The following is a 24018-nucleotide window of genomic DNA, read 5'->3' on the forward strand; positions in this document are numbered from 1 at the left end:
CCGTGGCTAAACGATGTGTTTACTTAATGAATCAGGTGCCCAATAAAAACAGCAAACCACATTAATCACCTCCTGAACGGATCTTAATTTTATAATTTTACGCGAATCTGTTAAAAAAAATCCAAAAACAGTATTTTAGAGGTGCGGTGAGGAAATATTTTTGGTTTCTGATATGACAGTTAGCGCCTGTCCGTTAGCATCTTCGTCATTCCACCTGTGCTAGCTGCGGAGCCTACGGACACCCCTCCCCTCTCTGCCCGGCTAACACGCTGCTTCTCCCGTCATCATATTCTCTCTTTTCATGAGTCATTTTCTTGTGGTTCTCAGCGGAATTTTAGCATTTTTTCGCTCCTTCTGCTTGTTCGACGGCATCTGAGATGACAGAGGTGGCTCCAGGCTGCCCGGGGACAGGTGAGGAAGAAGCGTCTCCTGGATGATGATAAAAATGATCATCTTTTATATGCTTGCAGAAGGATGCATCATGATAAGAGACAATGTTGCCTGTAAAAGATCAGGCATGCATTTGGAAAAACCGTCATTTATCAGGAAAACTGATGAGTAAATGGTGGGATTTCAAATACTTCCATGTACATCCATGACTATTCGAAACACTGAGTATATTTTATATAATAAATGTAATTTGAGAATGACACTGTTGTCGATAATGTGATCACACGCGCAATTGTATAGTAGTTAAAAATTTTAGAATATGTTGAAATGTCATACTTGTATTGAGCATCCTCAGATGAAAGGATTGCTGTTTTTAACCTTTGATCTTGAGCTAATTTCGTTGCATCTCTTCCATTGCGTTCCACTTTAACTCTATTGGAAGCTAACATTATTTTTCTTTAGCATGTAACGTCATTCTGCTTTGGAGTTTAGCTGAGATTTGCATATATTTCTCGGGGTGTGTACGTGCATGTCTATATTTATGTGCAGCTGTGCTCTCATGCATAATGTGATGTCCTAGCAGAATAGATCCATCCCATAAACTGACTGACAGGAGATTTGGTTGATTTGGATGGATGACAAATACTGTTTGCATGCACGGGAGGCTTTTGCCCATATTGATAAATGCACAGACCATATTCTCTACTCCAGCACTATATTTTTAGCAGTTTGCCTCTTGGCTGCATGAATCACGTCTGAGTCTTGTGTTGCAAACGCAGCCCTGGCCCCGCCTCACACGGCGCCGACCGCCAGCCGCAACGCTTCTCCCTGCCGATCAGCATCCGACCACGGCAGCCCGTCAGGTAAAAAGCTGTTGTCACACTGGTCTCTCGACCCAGCGGCTCTGCTCAGGCGCTCAGCCACAACTACAGCTGTCCACAGCATTTATATTATACTGTATTAAATCCACTCTCAGCTTTATGTGTAAAGAATGTTTAAAATATCTTGACTGCAGTGGTGTTCCAAAATGAAAGGCTGGGGAAAAACACGCAAAAGGCAACATTTATGTTGTTTTTCTCCCTCCAGGGACCCGGCGACAGTTAGCAAAAGACAAACGGGAGGAAGACGAGAAGGCACAGGGTAACTGTCCAGTCGTGCACCCGCGTGGGTTTTTAACACGTTGTTGAATACATTTTTAATTATGACGTCATTTGGATGCTTTTGGTTCAGTGGAGTGTTTAGAAAATGGGCAAAAGGAGGAAACAAATGTATTATTGAGATTTTAAAGGGAACTGAGAGAAGAAACAAACACCTCAGAAGGGTTGTGGTAGCAGCGGGAGGCGCCAGGACACCTTTGGAGCGCCGCTGAGGCGCCTATGAGCAAGGTACCGAACCCCCAAATGCTGGGCCCTGCAATGAGCTGGCGTCTCGTTCATGGGGGGGCCGCGTTCACCCATTTGGAGCTGGGACACCACCAACACCCTTCACATGACTTTGAAAGGGACGACGAGAAAAAAGATTAAAAAAAGGAATCCCCAATGGCTGATGGGATGGGACTCTATTGTTGGAAAACTCCCAATTCCGCTCCTGAGTGTCCACTGAGTTGTGCTAATTTTGCTCTTATTTATCCACAACATCGCATATCGGGGGCCTCGGGGGGGGGGGCTGTTTCAAATCAAGCTCCTAAAGACTGCGACAGTCCTCCAGCTTCGGACACATCTGACCCATTTAGCCGACAGGTTCGTTTGTAGACAGAAATACTTCCGGGTATTTTGCATGTGTGCGTTCAGAACTGTTGGAGGCGCTGCGGGACAAAGAGCGGCGTGCGCAGCAGCAGCTGGACCGCTGTGCCGAGGAGCGAGGGAGGAAGATGGAGGAGCAGAGGAGGAAGGAGCAGAAGCGCCGGGCTGCAGCTGAGGAGAAGAGACGACAGCAGCAGGAGGCAGAAAAGGTCAGAGGTCGCCCTTATGCTAATGCTGCATTCACAGCACTAGCGGGAGCCAGTTCGTGGCTACCGTCCTTCAGTTTCTTATATTTGAATTAACTAACAAAATGCTAAAAGTCAGAGCAAAAATCCTTTTGAGTTATTTCAATGAAATCCACAATAAATGATCTTTTGTGTTTGAATGGAGGCGGCAGAAAGAGTTAATGAGGCTGTGACAGTGACCCGCGGGAGTCACCGTGTCGGGGGACTTGATATTGATTTAAGGGCTCTGTTTGCACACACACACACACACACACACACACACGCTCATATGCATAACCTAATGATGCGATCGGCAGCCTCACAGGTGATGACATCACCGCTGGCAGATCGGGTGTCGTTTACTGGAACTAATGGTCGATTCTTGGACACACGTTTTATATTTCCAAAGAGCAACCTCGGCATTTGTGCTAAAGAACTTCATTTTAATGTTTTCCTTCACTCCGAGCTGCTCAAAGGTTATTGTTATAGTACATAAATATTCATTTATTTAGTAAAAAAGAGGAGACACTGATTTACAGCAGTAAATATTGGGAATATTGTCCAATAAAGATCAAAGTGGCTGATAAAAACAACCATCATTACAGTTTCAAATGTTAAAGGAAACCCTGGAAACCTTTCATATTCTCTCCTTCACTCTTTCTTCAACTGAAGTTGCAGCATCACAGTTTTACATCATTTTAAGCCTATTGAGAGCTCGAGGGGAGATGGAGTTTTTATTTTTTATTGCCAGGCATCAGCTGCGTTCTGCATCTGCCACATTCTATTTTAATGCTCTTTGTTTATATTTGAGCTCGAGGAGCTCTGAAAACTGCTGATGCTGTGAGGCTTTATTCCTCCACCCCTGCCCTCTTTATTTCACCCCTCCTCTATTCTACGTTTCTGCAGTCTGAGCGTGACTCTGCATACCCCCACCCCCACCCCCCCTGGTCCTGAGGTGTGGCTTTTTCCTTCCCACATCGAGACGCGTGTCAGCTTTACGTTGTGTGTCTGCTGTTGACAGTACACAACAGTTGTCTGACAGCACAGCTGCATTGGTGGCTCTGACTCCAACCCAGCAGGAGGTGGCGGAGCAGCACTCTCTTTATCTCAAGTCTGCAATTAAACTGAGGGTTTACAGCTGCACTGCTCTGTCACACATGGAGAAAAGATGGGATGATGATGGATGGATGGGTAGGTAGGTAGATGGATGGATGGGTAGGTAGGTAGATGGATGGATGGGTGGGTAGGTAGGTAGATGGATGGATGGATGATGGATGGATGGATGATTAATGGATGGATGGATGATGGATGGATGGATGGATGGATGGATGGATGGATGGATGGGTAGGTAGGTAGATGGATGGCTGCTGGATGATGGATGGATGCTTCTGGATGGATGGATGATGGCTGGCTGGATGCTGGCTGGATGGGTCGGTAGGTAGATGGATGGTGGGTAGGTAGGTAGATGGCTGGATGGGTAGGTCGGTCGATGGATGGCTGGGTAGGTAGGTCGATGCTGGATGGCTGGCTGCTGGCTGGGTGGATGATGGCTGGCTGGATGGGTCGGTCGATGGCTCGATCGCTAGCTAGTAGATAGCTAGCTAGATCGATAGATAGCTAGATAGATAGATAGATAGATAGATAGATAGATAGATAGATAGATAGACACACACACACACTGTGGTGTGAGATGTTATTAGAGAGGGAGGGAGGGAGGGAGAGATGGGGGGCGGGTGTGAGGTAGAGGAGAGGAGGGAGTCAGCTTTGCCCAGACGGAGCAGCAGCAGACGGAGCAGAGCTGCTGCGCTGTGACAGTTGAGCCGTGGATCTGTGCGGTCGCCGGCAGACCCGGGACAGAGAAGCGAACACGGGCGTGGCTGCTGCTGCTGCTGCTGCTGTCGGATGCGGTAACCATGGCGCAGCCGAGCGCATCGCCAGGCGCCCGTCGCCGTAGCGATGGCTCAGTGAGAGAGTCTCTGTTCTTTCCTGTTTCTGAACGCAACGAGCAGGAGAGGCTGGAGGCTCTGGTCCGCAAGAGAGCCGGAGGCAACGAGAGGCGAGGAGGAGGAGGAGGAGGAGGAGGGGGAGAGACCCGAGACCACCTGGAACACAGGCCTAAGCGATGGACATGGGGAGGACCGCCTGACGGAGTGGAGGGTGAGTACGACGGGGGGGGGGGGTGGTGGCTGGTGGCTGCTTCGGGATGTAAACCTGAGTACAGGGCTGCTGGAGAGGCGTGGAGGTCAAGGGGAGAGGTAGAGGGGGATGGTGTGAGGAAAAGGATGGCGACAAAGCTGAGGAGCCGGTGATGTAAGAATGAAGAGTAGCAGAAGAAGAAAGGAGGAGGTCATCGGATGGAAAAGGGTGTGGAGGCTGCAGTGCAGGAGCTGCTCTGCGCTTTGTCTCTGAACGTTAGCAGCTCCACGGACGTCTTTCTGTCTCCGTGCCACCTGGTGTGATTTAAAGTCATGGTTTAATGTGTGTGTGTGCGTGTGTGCGTGTGTGGTGGGGCTGTATTTTTGCCTGAGTGGAGGCTCATTCCCACTGGAGCCTAACATCAACCTTGAAACCGCCAAGGCCACACATAAACATCCGTCACTCTGAATTACATCTCTATTTTGCCATTTCCCATCATCCCCCTGTTCCCTGAGACATTCGGACGTCCTGTTCGCCAGCACGACGCCACGGTTCTGCCCCTCGGGCGCTGAATCCTGTGGAGCATTTCTAACACCTTCAATAATTGATGGCAGCCATCAGCTGGGCCAGACCTGGGACTGAGGTGCACCCGGCAGACGTGTGGTCCTGGCTCTGCTCAGACGCAGGGAGGCGGTTCTGGCCCCGTCGGGCCCTTCGTAGCGCTCACTGCAGCAGAAACGGGATCATCTCATCTTACGGAGGACAGAGACGTTCCGCCTGCAGTGTGGGACCAGAAATGAGAAACCCAACGTGATGCCTGTGTTTGGAGGCGCCTGGTGTCATGAAGAGAGGTTTATATTGAGCCAGCGGCCCCCGGGAGTGTGTTCACCAGGGTTGTTATTATCATGTCTGCTGCTGTGAGCCACATGTGTTAGCGTTAGCGTTAGCTTTGGCTCCACGGCTGCACCAGCTGGCTGCTGTGATGTGATGGCCACAGCTTTTCTGGACGCTGCTGCAGCTCCTTTCCTTTCCTCTCCAGCATGAAGGTTTCTTTTTGTCCTATTCGCCACCTCTTTGTTGCCTGCGTCACTCGGCAGCTGATGTCTGTTATCGGATTGTTTGTACATTTGTCATTTTAGTGTGTGTCTGCGTGCGTGTGTGTGTGTGAGAGAGAGATGGAGGCAGTTGTTATCTGATTGTCCCTGACAGAGATACAGACCTGCGAGTGTGTAACGCTTTGCTTCTGCGCTGTGCTTCACCTGCTGCCCAGGTAACCCTAAGACCCCACCCTCCCACGCCATTGGCTCCGCCCTGCCCAATGAGCTCTCTGCTGCTTCCTGCACCAGGCAATCCTGCAACGGTATAGATCACATGATCCTGCGTGTCCCATGTTTCCCGCTGCCTCTGATGCTGCTGTCTCACCTGCTGTCACATCAGTTCTTTATCATCCCGGAGCATGTTTACTCTGTGTGTGTGTGTGTGTGTGTGTGTGTTTGTGCATGTTGTGTATTATTGTGCAGTAATGTGCTTTTAATGATTCTTCAGTGATCAGTTACTAACTGTAGAAATGCTCTTTAGATTTTAATGTTAAAGCCACCATTAAAGGTCCCTTATCTTGGACGCATTCATTAGCCAACACATGCACACACACACACACACACTGTGCACCTATTTAGACCCCACCTACACATTACAGTAAAATCCACGTCACAACTCTCACAATCGCACAGTTGCACTGCTCAAACCTGGGAGGGGTCTCACTATTTTCCTCTCATTTTCACTCTCTCCATCACCAAGAACCAATCTGACGGGCATTTGCTGTTTGTTCCAATCTTTAACGATTATTTATTAGGTTTCCACTGCTACTTACGTTTGTCGGAGGATCAAAAGTTGAGTTTAAAGTTGTTAGTTTACAGCATGATGGTGATTCTCTGCCTTCTGGAGCAGCCGTGTCCGTGTCGCCATCCTCCATTTCATGAGGAAGTGGAGTGTGTGCGCCTCATTTCTCCCGTTCATCATCAGCGTTAATGAATTCAGACACCCGTGTGGCTCATCGATCGGCTGCAGGGCTGCGTCCTGCCTGCTCTTTCCTCTGCCTGTGCTGTGACCAGTGTCTGTTTTGAGGTCATCTTGGTTGGTCTGGTGCGTCTGCCTGAGGGATTTATGTGTGTTCTATTGATAGTTGGTGACTTCCTGTCTCCACCTGCGATGGATCCGCCAGTCAGCAAAGAGCTTTCCAGCTCTTCGTCTGCCATCCATTCATCAGAGAGAGGTGAGAGAAGCCTCTAGAAATAAAAGATAAATGCCGAGTGGATAGAATCTGAGACGACTGTTGCTTTAAATTTAAATCTCAAATGGCCTAAATGACCCGACGATGTGTTCTTTTCACCGTCTCTGTCCACATCTTTTTGTGTGTTTGACGTGACCCACCAGTGTCCTTTGTGTCCCATCGAACAGCTTCACCCAAAGACCATAAAACCTACAGAAGTTCCTCCAACCGCAGGAGCACAGCTGGATTTCCTGAGGAGACGTCCAGAGCTAAAACACCCACTGTGAGGCCCCACGTGAAAATCTTCATATCAAACATACGGCAGTTCAAACACAAAACGCAACATTTTTCTAATGGGAATTCACTCTTTCGTCACACAGCTGATATGTTCAAAACGCTTTAATGTCAATTGTTTGATGAGTGTTGTGTTTCTACTGTAATATTTGTTAATATGACCCACAGGGTGAGTTTCCAAACGCTCCAGCCCGCAGCTCATCCTTCAGGTCCAATAGCAAGGGCCCGGCCACACCAAAACGGTAACACACACACACACACACACACACACACACACAACACACACACACACACACAGACTCACTTCACCACTGAGAGCCTGTGAGCTATGATGATGGCTGTGCTGGTTGTCAGGGTGAGGTCAACCAGGAGTCCCGCCCAGTCCCCCTGTTCCCCCGGCCAGTACCCTCCCTCCCCACTCCGGCAGAGGGCCACCACTCCCAGTGTTGAGGACAGGGGTCACGCCGAGCTCAAAGGTCACAGCAGCCTGGAGAGGAAAACCAAATCGGAGACATCGGAGAAAAAGATGCCCAAGTCCAGCAGCAAAGAACTGACCGCAGGTGAGGTCTTCATCTAATGGTTTTATAAAAAGATAAACATCAGCCAAGTTAAGTCCAGTAGGTGGCCCCAGGTTTTATGGCCGTAAGATGCTCCTCGACCTGTGTTTCTGCTCATCTTGGACCTCTCTCTCACACAGACTCTCCAGTCACAGCGACAGGCCGGAGCGCTGCCGGAACCACAGATGCTGAGGAGGCGTCCCGACTGCTGGCAGAGAGACGGCGTCTGGCTCGGATACAAAAGGAGCAGGAGGAGAGAGAGCGTCAGGAGGAGGAGAGGCGCGTAGAGAGAACCCAAATCAGATCTCTGAGTGGCCACTTGGGTCAACAACTGCTCTAAAATGTAAGCTCATAACCTGATGCGTTGATCCAGACTGAGGGCTGAGGAGGAGCAGAGGAGGCTGCAGGAGGCGAGGGAGCGCCAGGAGAGGGCCGCCCAGCAGGCCGAGGAGGAGAGGGTGAGGCAGGAGGAGGAGAGGAGGACCAGGGAGGATGAAGAGAGACGGCAGAAGGAGCAACGGTGGAAGGACATGCAGGATCAGCTGGACAAAGAGGTTCCTGTGCATTCTCCTCACCATGGATGTCGCAGCAACGTGAGACGTCCTTTAGAACCTGGGGTGTGTTTCAGAGGGAGGAGGCTTTCCTGAGAGCTCAGAGGGAGGCGGAGAGGAAGAGGCAGGAGCGGGAGCTGCTGCACATCCAGGAGGAGCAGGAGAGGCTGCAGAGGAAGAAGGTACCAGAGATCCACATCTCCAATTTCCACGGGTCACTGTGGCAGTCGGGTCGCGCCCTGTATCAACAGCATTTTAGAGTTTGCTGAGCAACACTGAGGGGTTTTCATTTGGTTCCCCAGAGAATCGAGGAGATCATGAAGCGAACACGAAAAAGTGAAGTGGAGCCTCTTCCCACGGCTGGAGGTTCGTCATCCCCGATGATGTCATTTCCTGACCCGTGGTTCTCTGTCGTCGCTTGTCCGGCCCGAAGGAGCTGCAGCGTGACTCAGCAGTGTTCGACAGTTGGGGGCAACACTGCCAGCTGCTGGTGGCGTCGCGTTTGAGTCCCCATAAGGAAGTTAAACTAAAAAAATGCTTCGTTTTTAAGATGTTACTACCACAAATTGCATCTTGAAAATGTCCATCGTCATTTGCAGCAGAAAGAACTTTAATGTCAGTGGACCTGGAAACGCAGCCTCAAGGTTTGTTTTTGCGTCTGCAGCTGACACGAGGACGGACCTAATAGTCCACCCGGAGGAGGAGGCTGGCTCCCCAGCCGAGGCCCCCGTCATCACGCTGGGATCCCTGGAGACCAAGAGCTGCGTGGACGAGCTGTCTGATGGCGTCCAGTCCATGGACGTCAGGTAAGGCGTCTCTCAGAAGAGACACTGTCTCAGCCGTTCTGTGGCATTTTTACCACATTCTGGGTTTTACTTGAGACTATCAACATAGATTTGAACCCCACATGTCTGTCTGTCTTCTTTTCAGTGTCTTGCATCTCATTTCATCCCAGACTGCTTCCGCAGTTTTGTAGAAAGCGTCCGTGGTCAAGATTTTCTCCAGTATATAAATGAATCTTGAGCTGGAATTGTTAACGGGATGAATTAATTGCATACGCTGTTATTTTATCTCTGTCACCATCGTGTCTTTAAGTTCTCCATCTGTATCCATCAGTCCAGTTTCTAGGGAGGAGCAAGCGAGCGCTCAAGACTTCTCACCCGTCATGGAGGAACACGTCTTGGACCTGGAGGCTCCAGGACGCCACAGCACGCAAACCCCCACCTACCCGAAGGTGCAGGCCAGCAGTGGGGTCGGGGACCTCAACAAGAACCTGCTGATCCAAGCATGCAGCGCCGAATCCTCCCAGCTCATGTGCAGCGTCGGGCCGAGCAAGCTGGACGTCCAGTAGGACAGGTACCCACACAGCGCCTTCAGATTACGTATAAAAACAAAAGCCTAACGCTTCTTTTTTTTTCTTTTTTACCAGCCGGAAGGTTCCGTAGAATCTCCCATGTGGAGGAACCGTCCGAGAGGCCGTCATCTCTGTCTGCAGCCACTCCAGCATCAACAGCCGTCATCTCCACCAGGGGCAGACGTCACACATCTGCATCCGCGGACCTTTCTTGGCATTTTGAAGCAGTGCAGATGGACCAATTTTGCTCCCAAAAAAAAAACACAAAAAAATTCTACACAGTTGCGTAAATGTGGGTATTTTTAAGGCACCGCGGTGTCATCATGATGTCTTAGGGTAGATGGAAGGTTGGTGGGGATTGCTGTCCTAAACCCATATTCCTCAGCTCATTTCCTCCCTCGCTCCTCTGACACTGTGTTTGCTCCCACCCTGAACTCCTCTGAACCACATCTGTCCTGTGTAAAGCAGCACTGCTCATCTGCACTAAACCATGACAGCGGCGTCATCGGCTTTCATCGTGCTTTTGTAAAAGTGTAAATAAACGCGTCCGGGTGGAGAAATCTGTCAGGGAAGATCTGAATCAGACACCAGTGATAGGAAGAGCCAGTAGGGCTGTTTATGGTCGTAGCTGTGCGTGTTCGATGGTTCCTCCCATCCTCAGCAACTGATATAACCACCCTGCTGCTTGTTTTTCAGGGACAGGTCCAAATTTAGTAAATGAAGAGAAGAAAACATGGTGTGAAGGTCTGCACCGACTGTAACCACGCTAGCTGCAGTTAATAGTGTGCACTTACAGTAGTTGTGTGTTTCACTGTTCTTGTATCAGCCACCTCAGCTCGTGCTCCCGGTTTCTAATATACCTCACCAGTTCAGCAAACGCTCACAGCTCATCACCTCTGAGGCCTTTAACCGCCCTCCGGCTCCTTCACCCTCAGCAGGCACACATTCACAGTTCAAAGGACATTTTTCAGCTGCAAGAAATTAATTTAAAACTCATTTTTAGCGGACGGAAGCGGCAGAAACAATTATTTATGCATTGATTGGTGACTAGAGAGGTACAACTCAGTGTTTTACAGTTTTTATTAGAGCACATTGTAACTGCTGTATCTTTGTTATGAAGAATTTGATCATATATATTAGATATATTTGTGTTTTGGGGGCGCATAGAGGGTTGTGGGTGTGTTCACACATCCAAATCATTGATAGCCTGAAGCAAAGAACAAAGAATGTTTTTGAGGTAAAGTGTTTTTGCTGCTCTTTCAGAATGCTACGTTCATCACTGCTGCAAACTTGAGCTCTGTTTTTATCTCTTTCTCTCCATTCTAACTCATTATTCTTCAAGATTCCAAGAAAACCTGTGATCCTGAGGGTCTCCTTGGTCCAGTTGTAAATGAAATAAAAATGAAGGGCGTCATGTTTATCTTGATATTACCTAACTGACACTGCAGCTTGGTGGAATATACTGTAAATGTGGTGCATGGATAATAATGATAAAAATAATAAACCTCATCACGACATCCGTGTTAATGAGTTGGCTAAATAAACATGAGTAATGAAGGCAGCCATACAATATTGGTTTATCAATAGGACAACATATATTTAATACAGTAAAAAGTTGTTCACAAACAAATGTACTACACGACTCAATGCAGCAGATTTATAGTTAAATGTAACGGTGGGATGTTTTATGCTGCACTAATATAATAATAATACTTTTTATACAAGTTATCCACTGGGAAGGAACCAAAACCTGTTTTGTCTTTAGGTTTTACACGTCATTAAGTCTCACTCGAATCGATACAAGTGGACAGTTTTTGGCTCAGAGATGGTTAAGAAAAGAAAAGAAAAAGTCTTCAAATACAATTCTAAAATTAGTTATAATAAAGAAGCACTCTTGTATGCCATGTTATTATACGTATAGTTTTAGTGATATCTGTACTTTTACTTTGAAATTATCGGATGGGAGTTCCGGATCTGCTCTACTTCCGGCGGGATGAACGCGCTAGCTGCTTAAATGCCAACACGGGAATTTTGGAAACTGTACCCTTTTAAACTCCGCACTTTTGCCCTCTCTTTGTTGAAGATCTTAAATGTATTTGCGTTCTTCAATTAAAACCGTTATTTTGCGACATATTTAGGTGTTTCTGATCGTCTTATTTCACTTTAGCCGCGTGAAGCCGCGTGTCTTTACTAAGGTAAGACAACTGCGCACCGCTAGCTGCTAATTAGCTTTGGACTCCAAAGACGTTGGCACTTCTCGGTCGGCCTTAAGCCACGGCGATAATGTTGGGTTCGGGTTCATTTTAACAATTAGTGGGTGCGCTTTTTCAGCTATGTTGGTTCCAGCAACCCAGAGTTGCAGCTAACATGTTAGCAAAGCGAGCTAAACAGCGCTACTAGAGCTCTCAAGCGGAAGTGTGCTCAGTCCGGTAAATCACCAAAACAAACCATAATTCCACCATTCATCGTGCAGCTTGTGTCCGTATTATTTTTCTACAGATAGTTTCTGTGTTTATTCTAACCAGGGAGTAGTTCTACGGCATATGGAAGGTTTATTTTACTGTGTTTAGAACACAGCCGGTCTCCACAGATGGAATATTGTTGCCTCCTCGGATGGCAGCAGACGATCTGTCCTGATTTAATGTCTTTAAAGGCTGTGCACCATCACAGAAGTGTGGCTAGATATGAATCTGTAACTAGTTTATTGTGCCGGGTTAGAAATGTCAAAACAAAGGTCCCTTGATCACAGGTGAATCTAGTCAAAATTTAGTCGTGTCCCCTACAACACAAGTGAAAGCAGATGATTGGTTTTACCTTATTTTGGCTCAAACCTTAAGTGATATTGTTATATTAATTAGGTTTTCATGATTTTTGCAGGTTTCCACTCCAAGGAATCTGACTTGTATTATTACAAAGGTCTTAAGCTGGACAGGGATCATTTGGACAGGAGAGACCATCACACAGAACATTTGGATTTCCTCGGAGAGAATATGTACCCAAAGAGCCAGAGAAGATCCCCAGGTTTCTCGGATGATCCTTATATGCATTACAACCATTCCAACCAGGAGGAACTTTACCACAGACAACCTCCACCTCACTATGACACGGTCGGCTTTGAGGACCACCGGAGGCCGTCCCCGCTGCACAACAGAGAGGACCGAGAGGGACACAGAGACGGCTTCAGAGAGCACTCCAAGGGCTTTAATAACTGGGAGAGGTCGCCTAAATCGCCTTTAAGGATCCACGGTGAAGAGTTCTCATCCACTTACCGACCAAAAGAGGCCAAGATGGGAAAGAGGAGAGAGGAGCAGGGCGGGAGTTGGAAGAAGTGCAGAGACGCCAGCCCCAGGGCAAGTTCACGCACGGAGACGTGGGACGCTGGGTGGGGACGAGGAAGAAGAAACTGCCAGAGCTCTAACAGAGAGAGGCCGAGAGACGAGTCTCATCGGGAGAGGAGTCCTGTCTTTAAAAGGCAAAGAGGGCTGGAGGAGGACGAGGATCCGCATGGGTAAATCTATCGCACGGGGACACGGGAAGGAGAGGAAAAGAGGAACGAGGGCTTCTAGTCTGGTTCTCGACGAGGCCTCAGATGTCTGAGCAGATCTAACGATTAGTGCATGATTCCCATATTTTGCTGATACACTTTTTCCTTAGGGCAGTTGTAACGTCAGATAGCGACAGATGAAAGAATTAAAAATGTGTATTTATGCTGTCGCAGGTACAGAAATAAGGCGTTTGAAGAGCAGCGTTACGCAGCCAGAGACACGTTTGGAAGAGACGCCCGAGCAAGTTCGGGGCCAATTATCATTGAGCACGACCACGGCTTCAGGCCCCACAGGAAACTGTCGCGGGGTCGGTCCAGCGAGCGCCAAGATCACGGTTCTGATGGCGGGCGACCCAGAGGCGCCCATCAGGCCGAGCGCTACAGGATGTCAGGAGACAGGCTGGACCTATGGGAGGATGCGAGTGGAAGACGAGATGATGGGAGAGCTTTCCGTTATCCTGACCCGAGGAGGAACCCTGCACATCACGGCACGCCCAACGCTGGGATGTTGGGCAAGCAAAAGGGAAAGAGCGGCTTCCAGGGCAGAGCCCAGGGTGGACGGGCCGGACCGCACGGGATTCAGCCTCGCATGCCGGAATCTTCTCACGGATTCCCCGATGTTCCTCAGCAAGAGCAAAGCTCGGAGGGTCAAGCCTTCACAGAAGACCACTATAAGAATCCCAACAGCGCGGAGGCCGAGAGGCACGAGGACGGCAGAGCCCAACCGTGGATGAGCCGCAGATCCAGAAGTCTGGAACCGTCTCCGCCCGCCATCGACCTGGACCCCAAAATGCCCCGTCAGAGGATGTTGGAAAGGAACCGGGCCAAGCCTAAGAACGTGACTGTGGTCGCGGAGGAGACAATGACCATCAAGGTGGACATGAAGCGACCCGTGAGCAAAGACAGGTAGAGCATTTTCCTTCCAGTGATCTCAGGTAAGAGGTGAAAGTTCACACTTCTTTTTCTAACAACACTGAACGGAGGCAGCGTCTCCAGTGGAGAGGATTGTGTGGAGATTGATCTCTGAATGGGATGGGGAGCCCAGGAGATCACGGATGTGGTTGGACCTCAAGCTGGAGAACAAAGAGAAGAAGGCTGCTTGAAGACCGAAGAAGCTGATGGACGCTGGAGGATGTTGGACGTGCGTTGGGGTAAGTGACCGTGGTCCAATCAGGGCAGGTGATGACACGAACACGCCAGATCTTCTGGGACCAAGATCAAGAGGCTTTAAGAGTTTCAGTAATTTCATCACAAGCAGGATGTAGAAGAGGACTTTTCACTGTTGGGAGGCCGATGGAGGCCAAGCAGGAGCTTCTCAGCTGGGAAATAAGAGGACGGCACGGATGCTAAAGGTCTTTATCTAGGGAACTAAACAAGAACTATCAGAAACGGACCCCTGGAACCAGCGTCCACGGGGCTGCAGGAGGTGATTTGATGGTACGGATGTAACCGCCTGGTGGTTCTGACAGGAGACAGAAGCTGCTTTTCACAGCAGAACATCCAACATGGTTGATAGAAGAGGAAGAAAGTGGCTCGGATGTTTCTCCTGGTGAAGGTCTGCTCTAAAGGAGTCTTTCTTTAACGTTGGAGCCGTTTTGAGATGAGGAACGAGATGAGGAACTCGTCATCCGGCAGCAGGAGAACATCTCAACACGGAACATTTCTAACTGGAGGCGTTTGCACCTTTTCTTGGGTGATAACTTCACCCTTCTGGATTAAGATTCTTCCAAATATTAGAAGTTTCCGTTCCTCTGGATCACTTAGAAAAGGACCTGACGGAAGCTTTGACTCCGGACCTGTTGGAACATTCAACGAAAGCTGTCCTGATCGGCACGGAGCAGCGTGAAGACCGGACCGGACACAGGAGCAGATGTTGTACAGTGGCTGCACAGCTAAAACTGCTCAGCCAACCGTCACCATGTGGAGGAACTGGAACCAAGGATCTTCCCAAGAACATCGGAGAACATCCCTCACCTGCATCCCTCATGTCTGAAGGCAGGAGGTGGATGAAGAGCGGCTCCAGTTTAATGGAGCTGAAGCCTGGAAGGAGGCGTGAGTCCGGGGGGATTGAACACGCGGAGGATTCTGTCGACGGGACAACGTGAAGTCCAACAGAACTGAAGGAACCGTCATCACTGCTGAACACGGAGGACGTGGGAACATCAGCGTCAACACGGAACCTGCGAACGCCCAGAAGGGAACTGGAGAAGATGTTGGAGCGGAGAACGCCCCTCCTCACCTCCGGGGACACCTTCAGCGGTTTGAGTGGAGGTCTGTGAGGGGGCTCGACCCCCGGAGGAGGGCCGTGCGTGTCCTGAAGACGTGTCCTGAAGACGTGTCCTTTAGACGTGTCCTGAAGACGTGTCCTTTAGACGTGTCCTGAAGACGTGTCCTTTAGACGTGTCCTGAAGACGTGTCCTGAAGACGTGTCCTGAAGGCGTGTCCTGAAGACGTGTCCTGAAGACGTGTCCTGAAGACGTGTCCTGAAGACGTGTCCTTTAGACGTGTCCTGAAGACGTGTCCTGAAGACGTGTCCTGAAGCGTGTCCTGAAGGCGTGTCCTGAAGCGTGTCCTGAAGACGTGTCCTGAAGGCGTGTCCTGAAGGCGTGTCCTGAAGGCGTGTCCTGAAGATGTGTCCTTTAGACGTGTCCTGAAGGCGTGTCCTGAAGACGTGTCCTTTAGACGTGTCCTGAAGACGTGTCCTGAAGGCGTGTCCTGAAGGCGTGTCCTGAAGACGTGTCCTTTAGACGTGTCCTTTAGACGTGTCCTGAAGGCGTGTCCTGAAGGCGTGTCCTGAAGACGTGTCCTGAAGACGCATCGAGGACGTCTCTAATGACACATGTGTCTGGAATGGACGGCCGCTGAGATCAAGCCAGAAAACAAACCTCAGTCAAACAAGGGCTCAACTGCAGCCACAGGCCACAGGGAGGAGATCAAAGAGGCGTGGAGGTCAGCTGGAGGTCAGGCCAGAGCTGCAGTGGTTGTGGACCTGACCAGGCTGCTCTAGATGGTGGAGGGGCTCCTCCACCTGCTGCCCCGAGTGACCACGATGATGGTGGTGGTGGTGGTGGTGGTGTACCGAAGCTTTAATGAATAAAAATAGAAAAGAAGTGTGAACTTTTACTTTATATTCGCTGACTGCGTTTCATAGTTGAATTACTAACACTTGTGTTTGGGACGCGTGACGGGTAAGTGTTGGGTAAGGTATGGGACTCCTTTATTCTATATAAATGTATGGGACTCCTTTATTCTATATAAATGTATGGGACTCCTCTTTATTCTATATAAATGTATGGGACTCCTGTTTATTATATATAAATGTATGGGACTCCTGTTTATTATATATGAAGCTATGGGACTCCTGTTTATTCTATATAAATGTATGGGACTCCTCTTTATTCTATATAAATGTATGGGACTCGTGTTTATTCTATATAAATGTATGGGACTCGTGTTTATTCTATATAAATGTATGGGCTGTGTTTATTCTATATAAATGTATGGGACTCCTCTTTATTCTATATAAATGTATGGGCTGTGTCTTTTTGCAGCCCGCTGTGTTACTCCTCAGACAGGCAGCTGTCTCTAGACCTCGTCAACGTTGGGCGCCAGCGTCTGGACTTCCTGCCCCTGCTGGAGCACTCTGGGACGTACCGGGAGACCCCGACACACACCGGCACCTTCGCCCAGGAAATCATCACCCTGGTGCACCATGTCAAAGGTCAGCTGCAGGTCAAGGGGGGCTCTGTGACCCAAAACGGCTGTTTTAAAGGTGCGGGCGTGTGTTTCCAGAGCAGTATTTCGGAGGAGGGGGGCTCACCCTGAACGAGCGTTTCTCCGCTCCGCAGGCGGCCGCTTTCGACGAAGACGACGAGGCAGCGACGCTAACTCTGAACCAGCGGTTCAGCGCTAACCAGTGCGTCCAACCCCGACCCGTTTCTCCTCACGGACCAACAAACACTTGTTCACAGCGTCCTTTTCCGTGTTTTCGTTCCTCCAGGGGCTTCAGTGTAAATGTGAACTCTCTGCTGGATGAAGAGGCACCCTCCTCCTCCTCCCCCAGCCTCCTGCCGGTAAATAACACCGTCGTCCGCCGAATCTTCCTCGCCCGTAATGTCTTTCATGGAATTTGGTGTTGGGGTGACGCAGCCGGTGCGAGGCCCGGGAGACCTGAGACACGACCTGGAGAGGAGGCGGCAGGAGAGGATCGAGGGCGTCAAGGTCACGATAGCTGGTAGCGGCACGTCGCAGCGCCCCCTAGGGCCGGCCAGGTAAGACGGAGCATGTTTAAGGTCGTGAGGACGCGCGCGAATGAGCCGACCAGCAACCTTCTTCCAGTAAGACCAGTGCAGAGTACAGAGAGGAAGAAGTGGATCAGATGGTGGAGCCGGAAGGATTCTCTCCGCTGCCGGCGCAACACCGGAGACAAGAATTCCACATGGTCAGAACTGACTTTGACCTCTGACCCCGCCCCCCCCCCCAGCCACGTGACCTGAAGCTCATTGTTGGTCTGGCACCTTCCTGTTTCAGGGGTCAAAGAGAGGGGGGCCGTTCAAAGCCTTCCAACGCAGAAACTACGGCATCGCTAACCAGTTTAGACGCCAGAAAAGATACAACTTCCAAGGTGGGCGGAGACACAAAACTACCGGATAAAGTGGCTGAGACCACGAGGCTGTTGCTAACTTGGTTACTCTTCTTTTGTGTTTGATTTGTTTAGCTCAGGCAACGTTTTCATTAGCGCCCCCTAGAGTCAGGGACAGAAACTGAGCTGTCATTTATCAACAGTAAAGGAGGGTTTTTGTGTCTAAATAAATACGAGTAATTCCGTTAATCAGTCCTCCGGTAAAGAGGCTGGAGGATTCCTTCAAGGGCGAGACGTTAAAGCTGGTTCATTCTGGGGTGAACTGGTTGTGTAAGAGAACCTCTAACGTCTCCTGACTGATGACCTGCTACTTTTCTAAGGTTTCCACCCTCCCGCTCAGCTTCTATTCATATCTGAGCCTCTTCCAAATCCTCTTTTATTGTTTCTGTGGCGATCCGCCTGTAATCCTTGACCCCGATCGGCCCCACGCCGCTGATTTATCTGTGTTTTGGCCTCCGCAGGTCCCAACTCCTGATTGGACGAAGACGTTGGACTCACACGCCGATGATGTGAACGGGACTTAAATTTCCAGGTTTAACACAAATTAAAAAAACAACAATCTGGCTTCTTTTAATTACTGTAAATGTTATTTCTTGTTTTTGTTCTTGTGAAAATTGATTGAGGTTTGTAAGAACTGGAACGGTTTCACAATATTGATCATAAAAAATGAGTTGATCTGCTTTAATTTTATTTTGATGCTCTCGTTCTCTCAGATTATCATAATTCCGTGACGAATAAAACATTTGGATGGTTTATGTCAGAGTCTGATTCTTGGTTCTAGACTGACGAACTTATTCTGATTTATGATAAATGAGCGTGTTACAAGTCACTGATTTTATCTCATTTGTTTACGGGAATTTCCTCATTCTGCACAGTTGTTCTCTTGAAGATAAAAATGAACATTTATTTCCATTCGTAATTTAAAAATATGGTTTTGAACATGTTTTCCAATAGAGGCTTCAGAAGATACTTTATAAATATTTGAGTTCTCAGAGAAAAAAAACATGACACAAACTTATGTTCAAAATATAAATCTGAACGTTAGTTTGGACAAACATCCCAGCGGCGTCCAGGAGGAGACGGTTTTATTTCCAGGAATAAAACTCCCAGACACTTTTACACCTTTTGGGATGAGGAAGGAGGAGAAGCTTCAGCCACCGAAAGGTATTAAAACTCAAATTAAAACTGATTTATCCTCATTTCTACAAAGTGATGGTTCAAATGTCTTAAAAATTAGAGCTGCTTTTACTTTCGGTTTAACTACAAAAGGTCACGGTTGAGTAGCTGCTTTGTGGGTGCGAATATTCAGTTTTCATGTGATTCTACCAGGAAATTTGTCCCGTTTTGGTCAAAACCAGAATTGTGCTTTCGTGGTGAGTAAATTCTAATCTGGGTTAATTAAAACAGGAAAGGGAAACGGTGGGTTTTGCTGTCGAGGTAGTCGCCGTTTTCAGTTGTGTAAAGCATGAACGTGAACACACACACACACACACACACACACACTCATTGGATTTTTTCACTTTTTCTTTTCCAGAGACTCGAGGCAGAACCAGAAGATGGTGAGTCCAGAACATCTGTTATGTGTGTGAGCAGAAAAGATCTGCAAGTACAGGAAAAATAAAAAAAAGACAAGCAGCTTTTCTTTTTTATCTTCATTTAACTCCTGAAGAATCCCGTGTAAAGACCCCGAAGATCATCGTGATCAGTTCAGCAGCATCACGAGCTTCCAGAAGGTCCACTCGGCTCCACAGCCAGGAGGAGCCTGGAGGTCCAGCAGAGCTCCTCCAGACACGAGTTCAGCTCGTTCACCTCCGTTTACCACGGAAGAAGAGGCGTGTCCAGTTCAGGGTCAAAGGTGAGAGTCGCAGAGCGAAGGTCGAAACGCCACCTCCACGTTCTCCTCCATGATGACATCAAAGCGACACATCAAAGACCTGAGGAGAGGAACGAGAGGTGCAGTTAACGGCTTTTTCTGCCTCCGAGGGCAGCAATGATCCTCGCCTGCCCCAGGTGGGTTCTGCCCCCACCTCTCTGGACGGTCCAGCGGAGTGAAGCGTATCCGCAGCAGCCGGATCTTGTAGCGAGGTCCGATCACGTTGCCGGTGCTGATCCGCATGGAGATCTTCTGGATTTGGGGCAGGTCCTCGTCAAACTGGGCCAGCAGGCGGGTGGAGGTGTACTGCTCGAAGCGCAGGAGCTTCCTGGCAGCAGGGAGGAGAGAAGTGAAGCTAAAGCAGGAAAAACATCCAAAACTGGCATTTTAACCAGTGTGGGTCAAACTCACTGGTCTATTTGGGCCTCAGTGGACATTCTGCCGCTGTGTAGGCGGATGTAGACGACCCCCCAGCGGAGGTACTGGTTCCAGGTCACCATGTCCACCCGATAACTCAGCTCTACTCATGCAGGACAGAAACAAAAGCAAAGTCGTCCAGGAGGAATCCAGCTTGCATGAGCAGACGAGATGTTCTGCAGACTCACTCCTGTAGGGCAGCGTCGCCGTGGTGCTGAAGAAGACTCTGGTCTGTCCAAGCTTCAGCAGCGTGTCCCTCCACCGGCTCAGATCGTAACCTGCAGGTGACATCACGCAGGTGGTCAGACCTCCATCAGCAACGTCAGACCGGGGCTTGTGGCGCCACCTACCCAGCACGGGGCAGGAAGCGGGTCGGAAGGCCTCGCACTGCAGGCACTGCCCCTCCAGGAAGCTGCTGTAGGAGGAGCAGGGGTAGCCCGTGAGGCTGCAGGTTCGGTTCAGAGCGCACAGGTAGAGAAAGACGGAGCGCTGGTGGTCACACACGAAATACGATTTACCTGTGGGAGGAGACCCAGGAGCTGTTAGCGCGGGTTTGTACATGAGGGAGGAGCAGGAAAGTCCTCACAAAGATAGAAAATAGTTGGAAGTACGGTTGTTTATGTACCTGCAAAGATGGTTTTCGGACACCCGGGTTGGTCGACGCCACCGTTGGCATAAAAGTCGATGTGACCATGAGCTCCTCTCAGCCCGAATGCTTCACAGACAAAAAAGAAAACCCCGTTAATGACGTTCGTTACAGAGATTTAGATACTTCCAGGATCAAAAACCCTTTGATGCCCGTTTTTACGCTTAACTTATGAGACATTTACTGATACACAATTCGGCAGTTAAAAGTCAGAAGCTCACAGTTCATGTCAGTGTGAAGCACGTCCACAAACATGGCGTCCGAGGGGTCCAGCCTCTGGTCCGCTGTGGCGCTGGTGAACATGGGCCCGGCTGGGTCCAGACCTGAAGGACAAGACGGGTTCATCAGGAGTTTTTTGCTTTCTTTCCACCCATCAGCTGTTCTTTACCTGTAATACGGCCAATCTTCCCCTTCAGGTTTGCTCCCACGAATCCAGCCAGGTGAGCCCCCAGACTGACGCCGATGAGGTGGACCGAGCTCAGCGACGCCCCCTCCTCCTGCAGAGACACCAGGTTAGGACACACGTGTCCTCGCCGAGACACTCGGACCCCCCAGCTCCTCACCTGCATCGCGAGGATGAAACCAGTCAGGTTGTGGGCGGCCTGTCTGGTGTAGGTGACGGCGGTGAAGTAGTTGAGGTTGGCGGCGCCCTTGTTCCAGTCCACCACGATGACGTTCATGTCGTCCTGCTTGGCCAGCAGGTGGACGATGTGGTCTATCCAGATGGGGGGCGCTCCGGTGGGCCTGTAGCCGTGGATGACGAAGGCGGTGGGACGGGAGGCGTTGAAGAGCGGCTGCTCAGACAGGCGCTGGTGCCTGAGCTCACGGCCACAGTCCAGGTTGGAGCGGGTGTAGAGCAGCAGCCGGACGTACAGGCTGGTTCCGAGGAAGCAGTGAGAAAGGTCGAGGTCCGTGAAGTTATCACATGACCCCCCCGACCCGCTCTGGTCCTGACCTGAGTACCGGACACAGAGGAGAAACAGTGACCGGCTGAAACCGTGTTGGACCAGACTCTCATTTCAACATGACGTCCCTCAGAGGGGTCGTGGGGCTGGAAACACTGGTAAGTGGCCTCTTCAGACCGACCCGGCTGTTGCCTCTCAGTGATATTTGAACCAGAAAAACAGGCATCAACAAACCAGTCAGCACATCAGCACTCAGGCTAAAGTCTTGAGCTGCTGACAAATAAACCGCTCTGAGTCATTAGTGTGACGCCACGAAGCCCGGAATAGAATCAGGCTGCTATAAAAACATCCTGTGTGTGTGTGTGAGAGAGAGAGAGAGAGAAAGAGAGAGGATAGTGGAGCAGATGGAGGGCTAACTTTGAATAATCTGTTCCTTCTCTTCACTAAGCTGTCTGTCTGCAGCCGCACTGTTTAAGTTCCTGAAGACTTGAAAGCAAAATCATTTTAACCTCATTTTTGAATCTCTCTCAGCCTTCGGAGCAGCCAAGCAGATACAAGCTTTGAGGGACGTTTGCAGCGTTTCTCTCACCTTCACAGAGCACGAGGAGTCCGAGCAGAGCCAGGAGTTTACGGCACCTCATCCTTCCTCCAAGCGGAGACGTTGTGACGTGAAGACGAGAGCAGGAGAAGGAGGTCTGAGGGAGGGAAGGAGGGAGGGAGGTGTCAACTGTTACGGTAAGAGTCTGGAAGGATGGAGAAGGTGAGGAAGGGGCGGAGGGCGAGGAATAAAAGAGGTTAGAATCTGGGTCCTGATCTGCGTCACGTCGCGGGAAAATCTCAGACAGAACCAGTCGGAGCAGAAACGGACCTGAAAAGTCCATAATAACAGAGTGTGGTGGAGAAACTACGCAGCAAAGACCAACTGTTGCTGGTCGCTGCTGATTAGTGAGGGAACCAACTGTGATTATAGGCAATCAGGGATGGGAACCACAGCAGCGATGCTAAAAAAAAGCCCAGCAGATGCTGAGCAGCCTGTAATTTAACAACCAGCACACAAACTGGTGAACGTGCATCTGAAAATGAGACCCAGCAGGATTTTTCTTCTTGCTTTTCTATTTCGGAGACGCTGCTGACCTGAAAGAGACGTGACTGACTGATCAGCCGTCAGGTAAAAGGTCATAAAATGGCCACACTGTCCTGACAGTTAAAGAGCTTAGACAGAAGCCACGCCCCCTCCCGGGTCACATGATTCAACGGATCCGAGAGTGGGTCAAGAGATTATAATTACAGAAGTAAAACAGTATCAGCATCAGTCATTCAGTCAGAACAGCTTTGGACCCAGCTTTGCTGCACTCACCTGAAAAATGTTAGGAAAAGTTATCAAATTTCCAGGATTCAGGGAAATGTTGCCCGATAATCAGCAAAAGTCATTCTGCTGCAGATCAGATGAGGAGATTTCCTCTTGTCTTCACACTTTTGCTGCTGTGCGTGTGTACAAAGGACTGTTTGGGCCAATCTTTCCATCAAAACACAGCAAATAAAAAGAGACGAGGTAGTGAGACAAATGTAGTGTCGAAGTAAAGGGAACGAGCAATGTGTGTGCACGTGTGTAAACGCTCACAGTTCTGCAGATTTGAGGGTCTATCGGGTCTTTCACGCTTCACCTCAGCTGGTTGCAGAGTACAGCGCCACCTATAGGAGAAATGAGTAGTTAGTATTTTACTAGCTCCCAACTGGGCGACGCCGCCTCCAAGGACTCAAAAACAGGTGTTTTGCTGACAGTGGCGAGTGTGTGTGTGTGTGGTGTGTGTGTGTGTGTGTGTGTGTGTTGGTTTATGGCTGTCTTGCGGGGGGGGGGGGGGGGGGGGTGTGCCGGTCATGGTTAGTGTGGTGTGGTGTGGTGGGTTGTTTTGCTGTGAGTGTTTGCTGGGCCTCAGGCCCCAGTTTACCGTCCCGTCAGCTCACGCTCCAGCAGCCAGCACGTTTTCCTCCGAAATGCTTTTACGTCCTCTGACTTCTCAGAAAATTCTTCCCCTTTTTAATTTTATCTCTCCGAGAAACAGCATTCTGACAACATCTCCACGGGTTCCTCTGCAGCAGTTTATGTAAAATACAACACTGGTAGTTGTGTTACTTAAACACGATCCGTCCCGTTTTGAACATATGTGATTTAAGATCTGATCCAGTTGCGTATGCACGATTTCTCAGCAGCTGAACAACAACGTGAAACTCTCTCAACCTTTATTGGCTCTGTGAATAAATAAAAAAAACTCCTATTAAAATATAGAATCACTGCAAAACTGTGGCAAGATAGTAGAAATAGTCATGAACTGATAGATAAGGTGTTCAAGTGATGCTATTCTTTCTCTACCACTGTTTAAATATTCGACCTTAAAACTTCCTGTTAAAGACTTCCTGTTAAACCGCCTGTCTGTATCGTCTTTCCCCCCCTCACTTGTCGACCACACTGATCA

General features: G+C 49.4%; 4 protein-coding genes across 13 annotated transcripts in view; 3 read left to right on the forward strand and 1 right to left on the reverse strand.

Annotated features, from left to right (window-relative positions):
- Positions 1-138: 138 nt before the first annotated feature.
- On the forward strand, positions 139-11034 carry LOC130513838 (MAP7 domain-containing protein 2-like). Of its 8 annotated transcripts, none has more exons than XM_057012982.1 (17): positions 161-411; positions 1170-1253; positions 1477-1530; positions 2181-2341; positions 4366-4513; positions 5763-5852; positions 6675-6764; positions 6926-7044; positions 7224-7297; positions 7410-7615; positions 7753-7891; positions 7986-8166; positions 8241-8345; positions 8466-8529; positions 8828-8969; positions 9259-9519; positions 9593-11034. In XM_057012982.1, exons 1-16 carry the CDS (start codon positions 378-380, stop codon positions 9512-9514), a joined length of 1947 nt encoding a protein of 648 aa, XP_056868962.1. In that variant the 5' UTR covers positions 161-377; the 3' UTR covers positions 9515-9519; positions 9593-11034. The 8 variants fall into 8 exon arrangements, with proteins under 8 accessions (XP_056868967.1, XP_056868962.1, XP_056868964.1 ...); XM_057012984.1 differs by having other exon boundaries at positions 6950-7044; XM_057012983.1 differs by having other exon boundaries at positions 179-411; positions 9280-9519.
- A 139-nt stretch (positions 11035-11173) lies between these two features.
- On the forward strand, positions 11174-18458 carry zgc:112982 (uncharacterized protein LOC503771 homolog). Of its 2 annotated transcripts, none has more exons than XM_057012980.1 (10): positions 11174-11712; positions 12395-13025; positions 13236-13967; positions 16613-16782; positions 16854-16977; positions 17062-17134; positions 17211-17332; positions 17400-17502; positions 17592-17685; positions 18165-18458. In XM_057012980.1, exons 2-10 carry the CDS (start codon positions 12508-12510, stop codon positions 18176-18178), a joined length of 1950 nt encoding a protein of 649 aa, XP_056868960.1. In that variant the 5' UTR covers positions 11174-11712; positions 12395-12507; the 3' UTR covers positions 18179-18458. The 2 variants fall into 2 exon arrangements, with proteins under 2 accessions (XP_056868960.1, XP_056868961.1); XM_057012981.1 differs by lacking the exon at positions 11174-11712 and adding an exon at positions 11725-11946.
- A 751-nt stretch (positions 18459-19209) lies between these two features.
- lipib (lipase, member Ib) lies at positions 19210-23335 on the reverse strand. 2 transcript variants are annotated; one of them, XM_057012992.1, is made up of 12 exons: positions 23166-23335; positions 22902-23060; positions 22134-22239; positions 21203-21594; positions 21028-21136; positions 20861-20962; positions 20619-20708; positions 20344-20511; positions 20182-20271; positions 19988-20096; positions 19731-19904; positions 19210-19637 (listed from the first exon to the last, which is right to left on the reverse strand). In XM_057012992.1, the coding sequence occupies exons 3-12, from the start codon at positions 22183-22185 to the stop codon at positions 19553-19555; spliced, it is 1371 nt and encodes a 456-aa protein (XP_056868972.1). In that variant the 5' UTR covers positions 22186-22239; positions 22902-23060; positions 23166-23335; the 3' UTR covers positions 19210-19552. The 2 variants fall into 2 exon arrangements, with proteins under 2 accessions (XP_056868972.1, XP_056868971.1); XM_057012991.1 differs by having other exon boundaries at positions 20182-20511.
- Positions 21952-24018, forward strand: part of si:ch73-264p11.1 (uncharacterized protein LOC100000923 homolog) — a 3986-nt gene continuing 1919 nt past the window's right edge. Inside the window, exon 1 of the mRNA XM_057013005.1 lies at positions 21952-22279. The gene's annotated coding sequence lies outside the window, so the exon portion shown is untranslated. The remainder of the gene's footprint in view (positions 22280-24018) is intronic.

This window comes from Takifugu flavidus, chromosome 17, assembly GCF_003711565.1.
Source record: "Takifugu flavidus isolate HTHZ2018 chromosome 17, ASM371156v2, whole genome shotgun sequence".
Classification (NCBI taxonomy): Eukaryota; Metazoa; Chordata; class Actinopteri; order Tetraodontiformes; family Tetraodontidae; genus Takifugu; species Takifugu flavidus.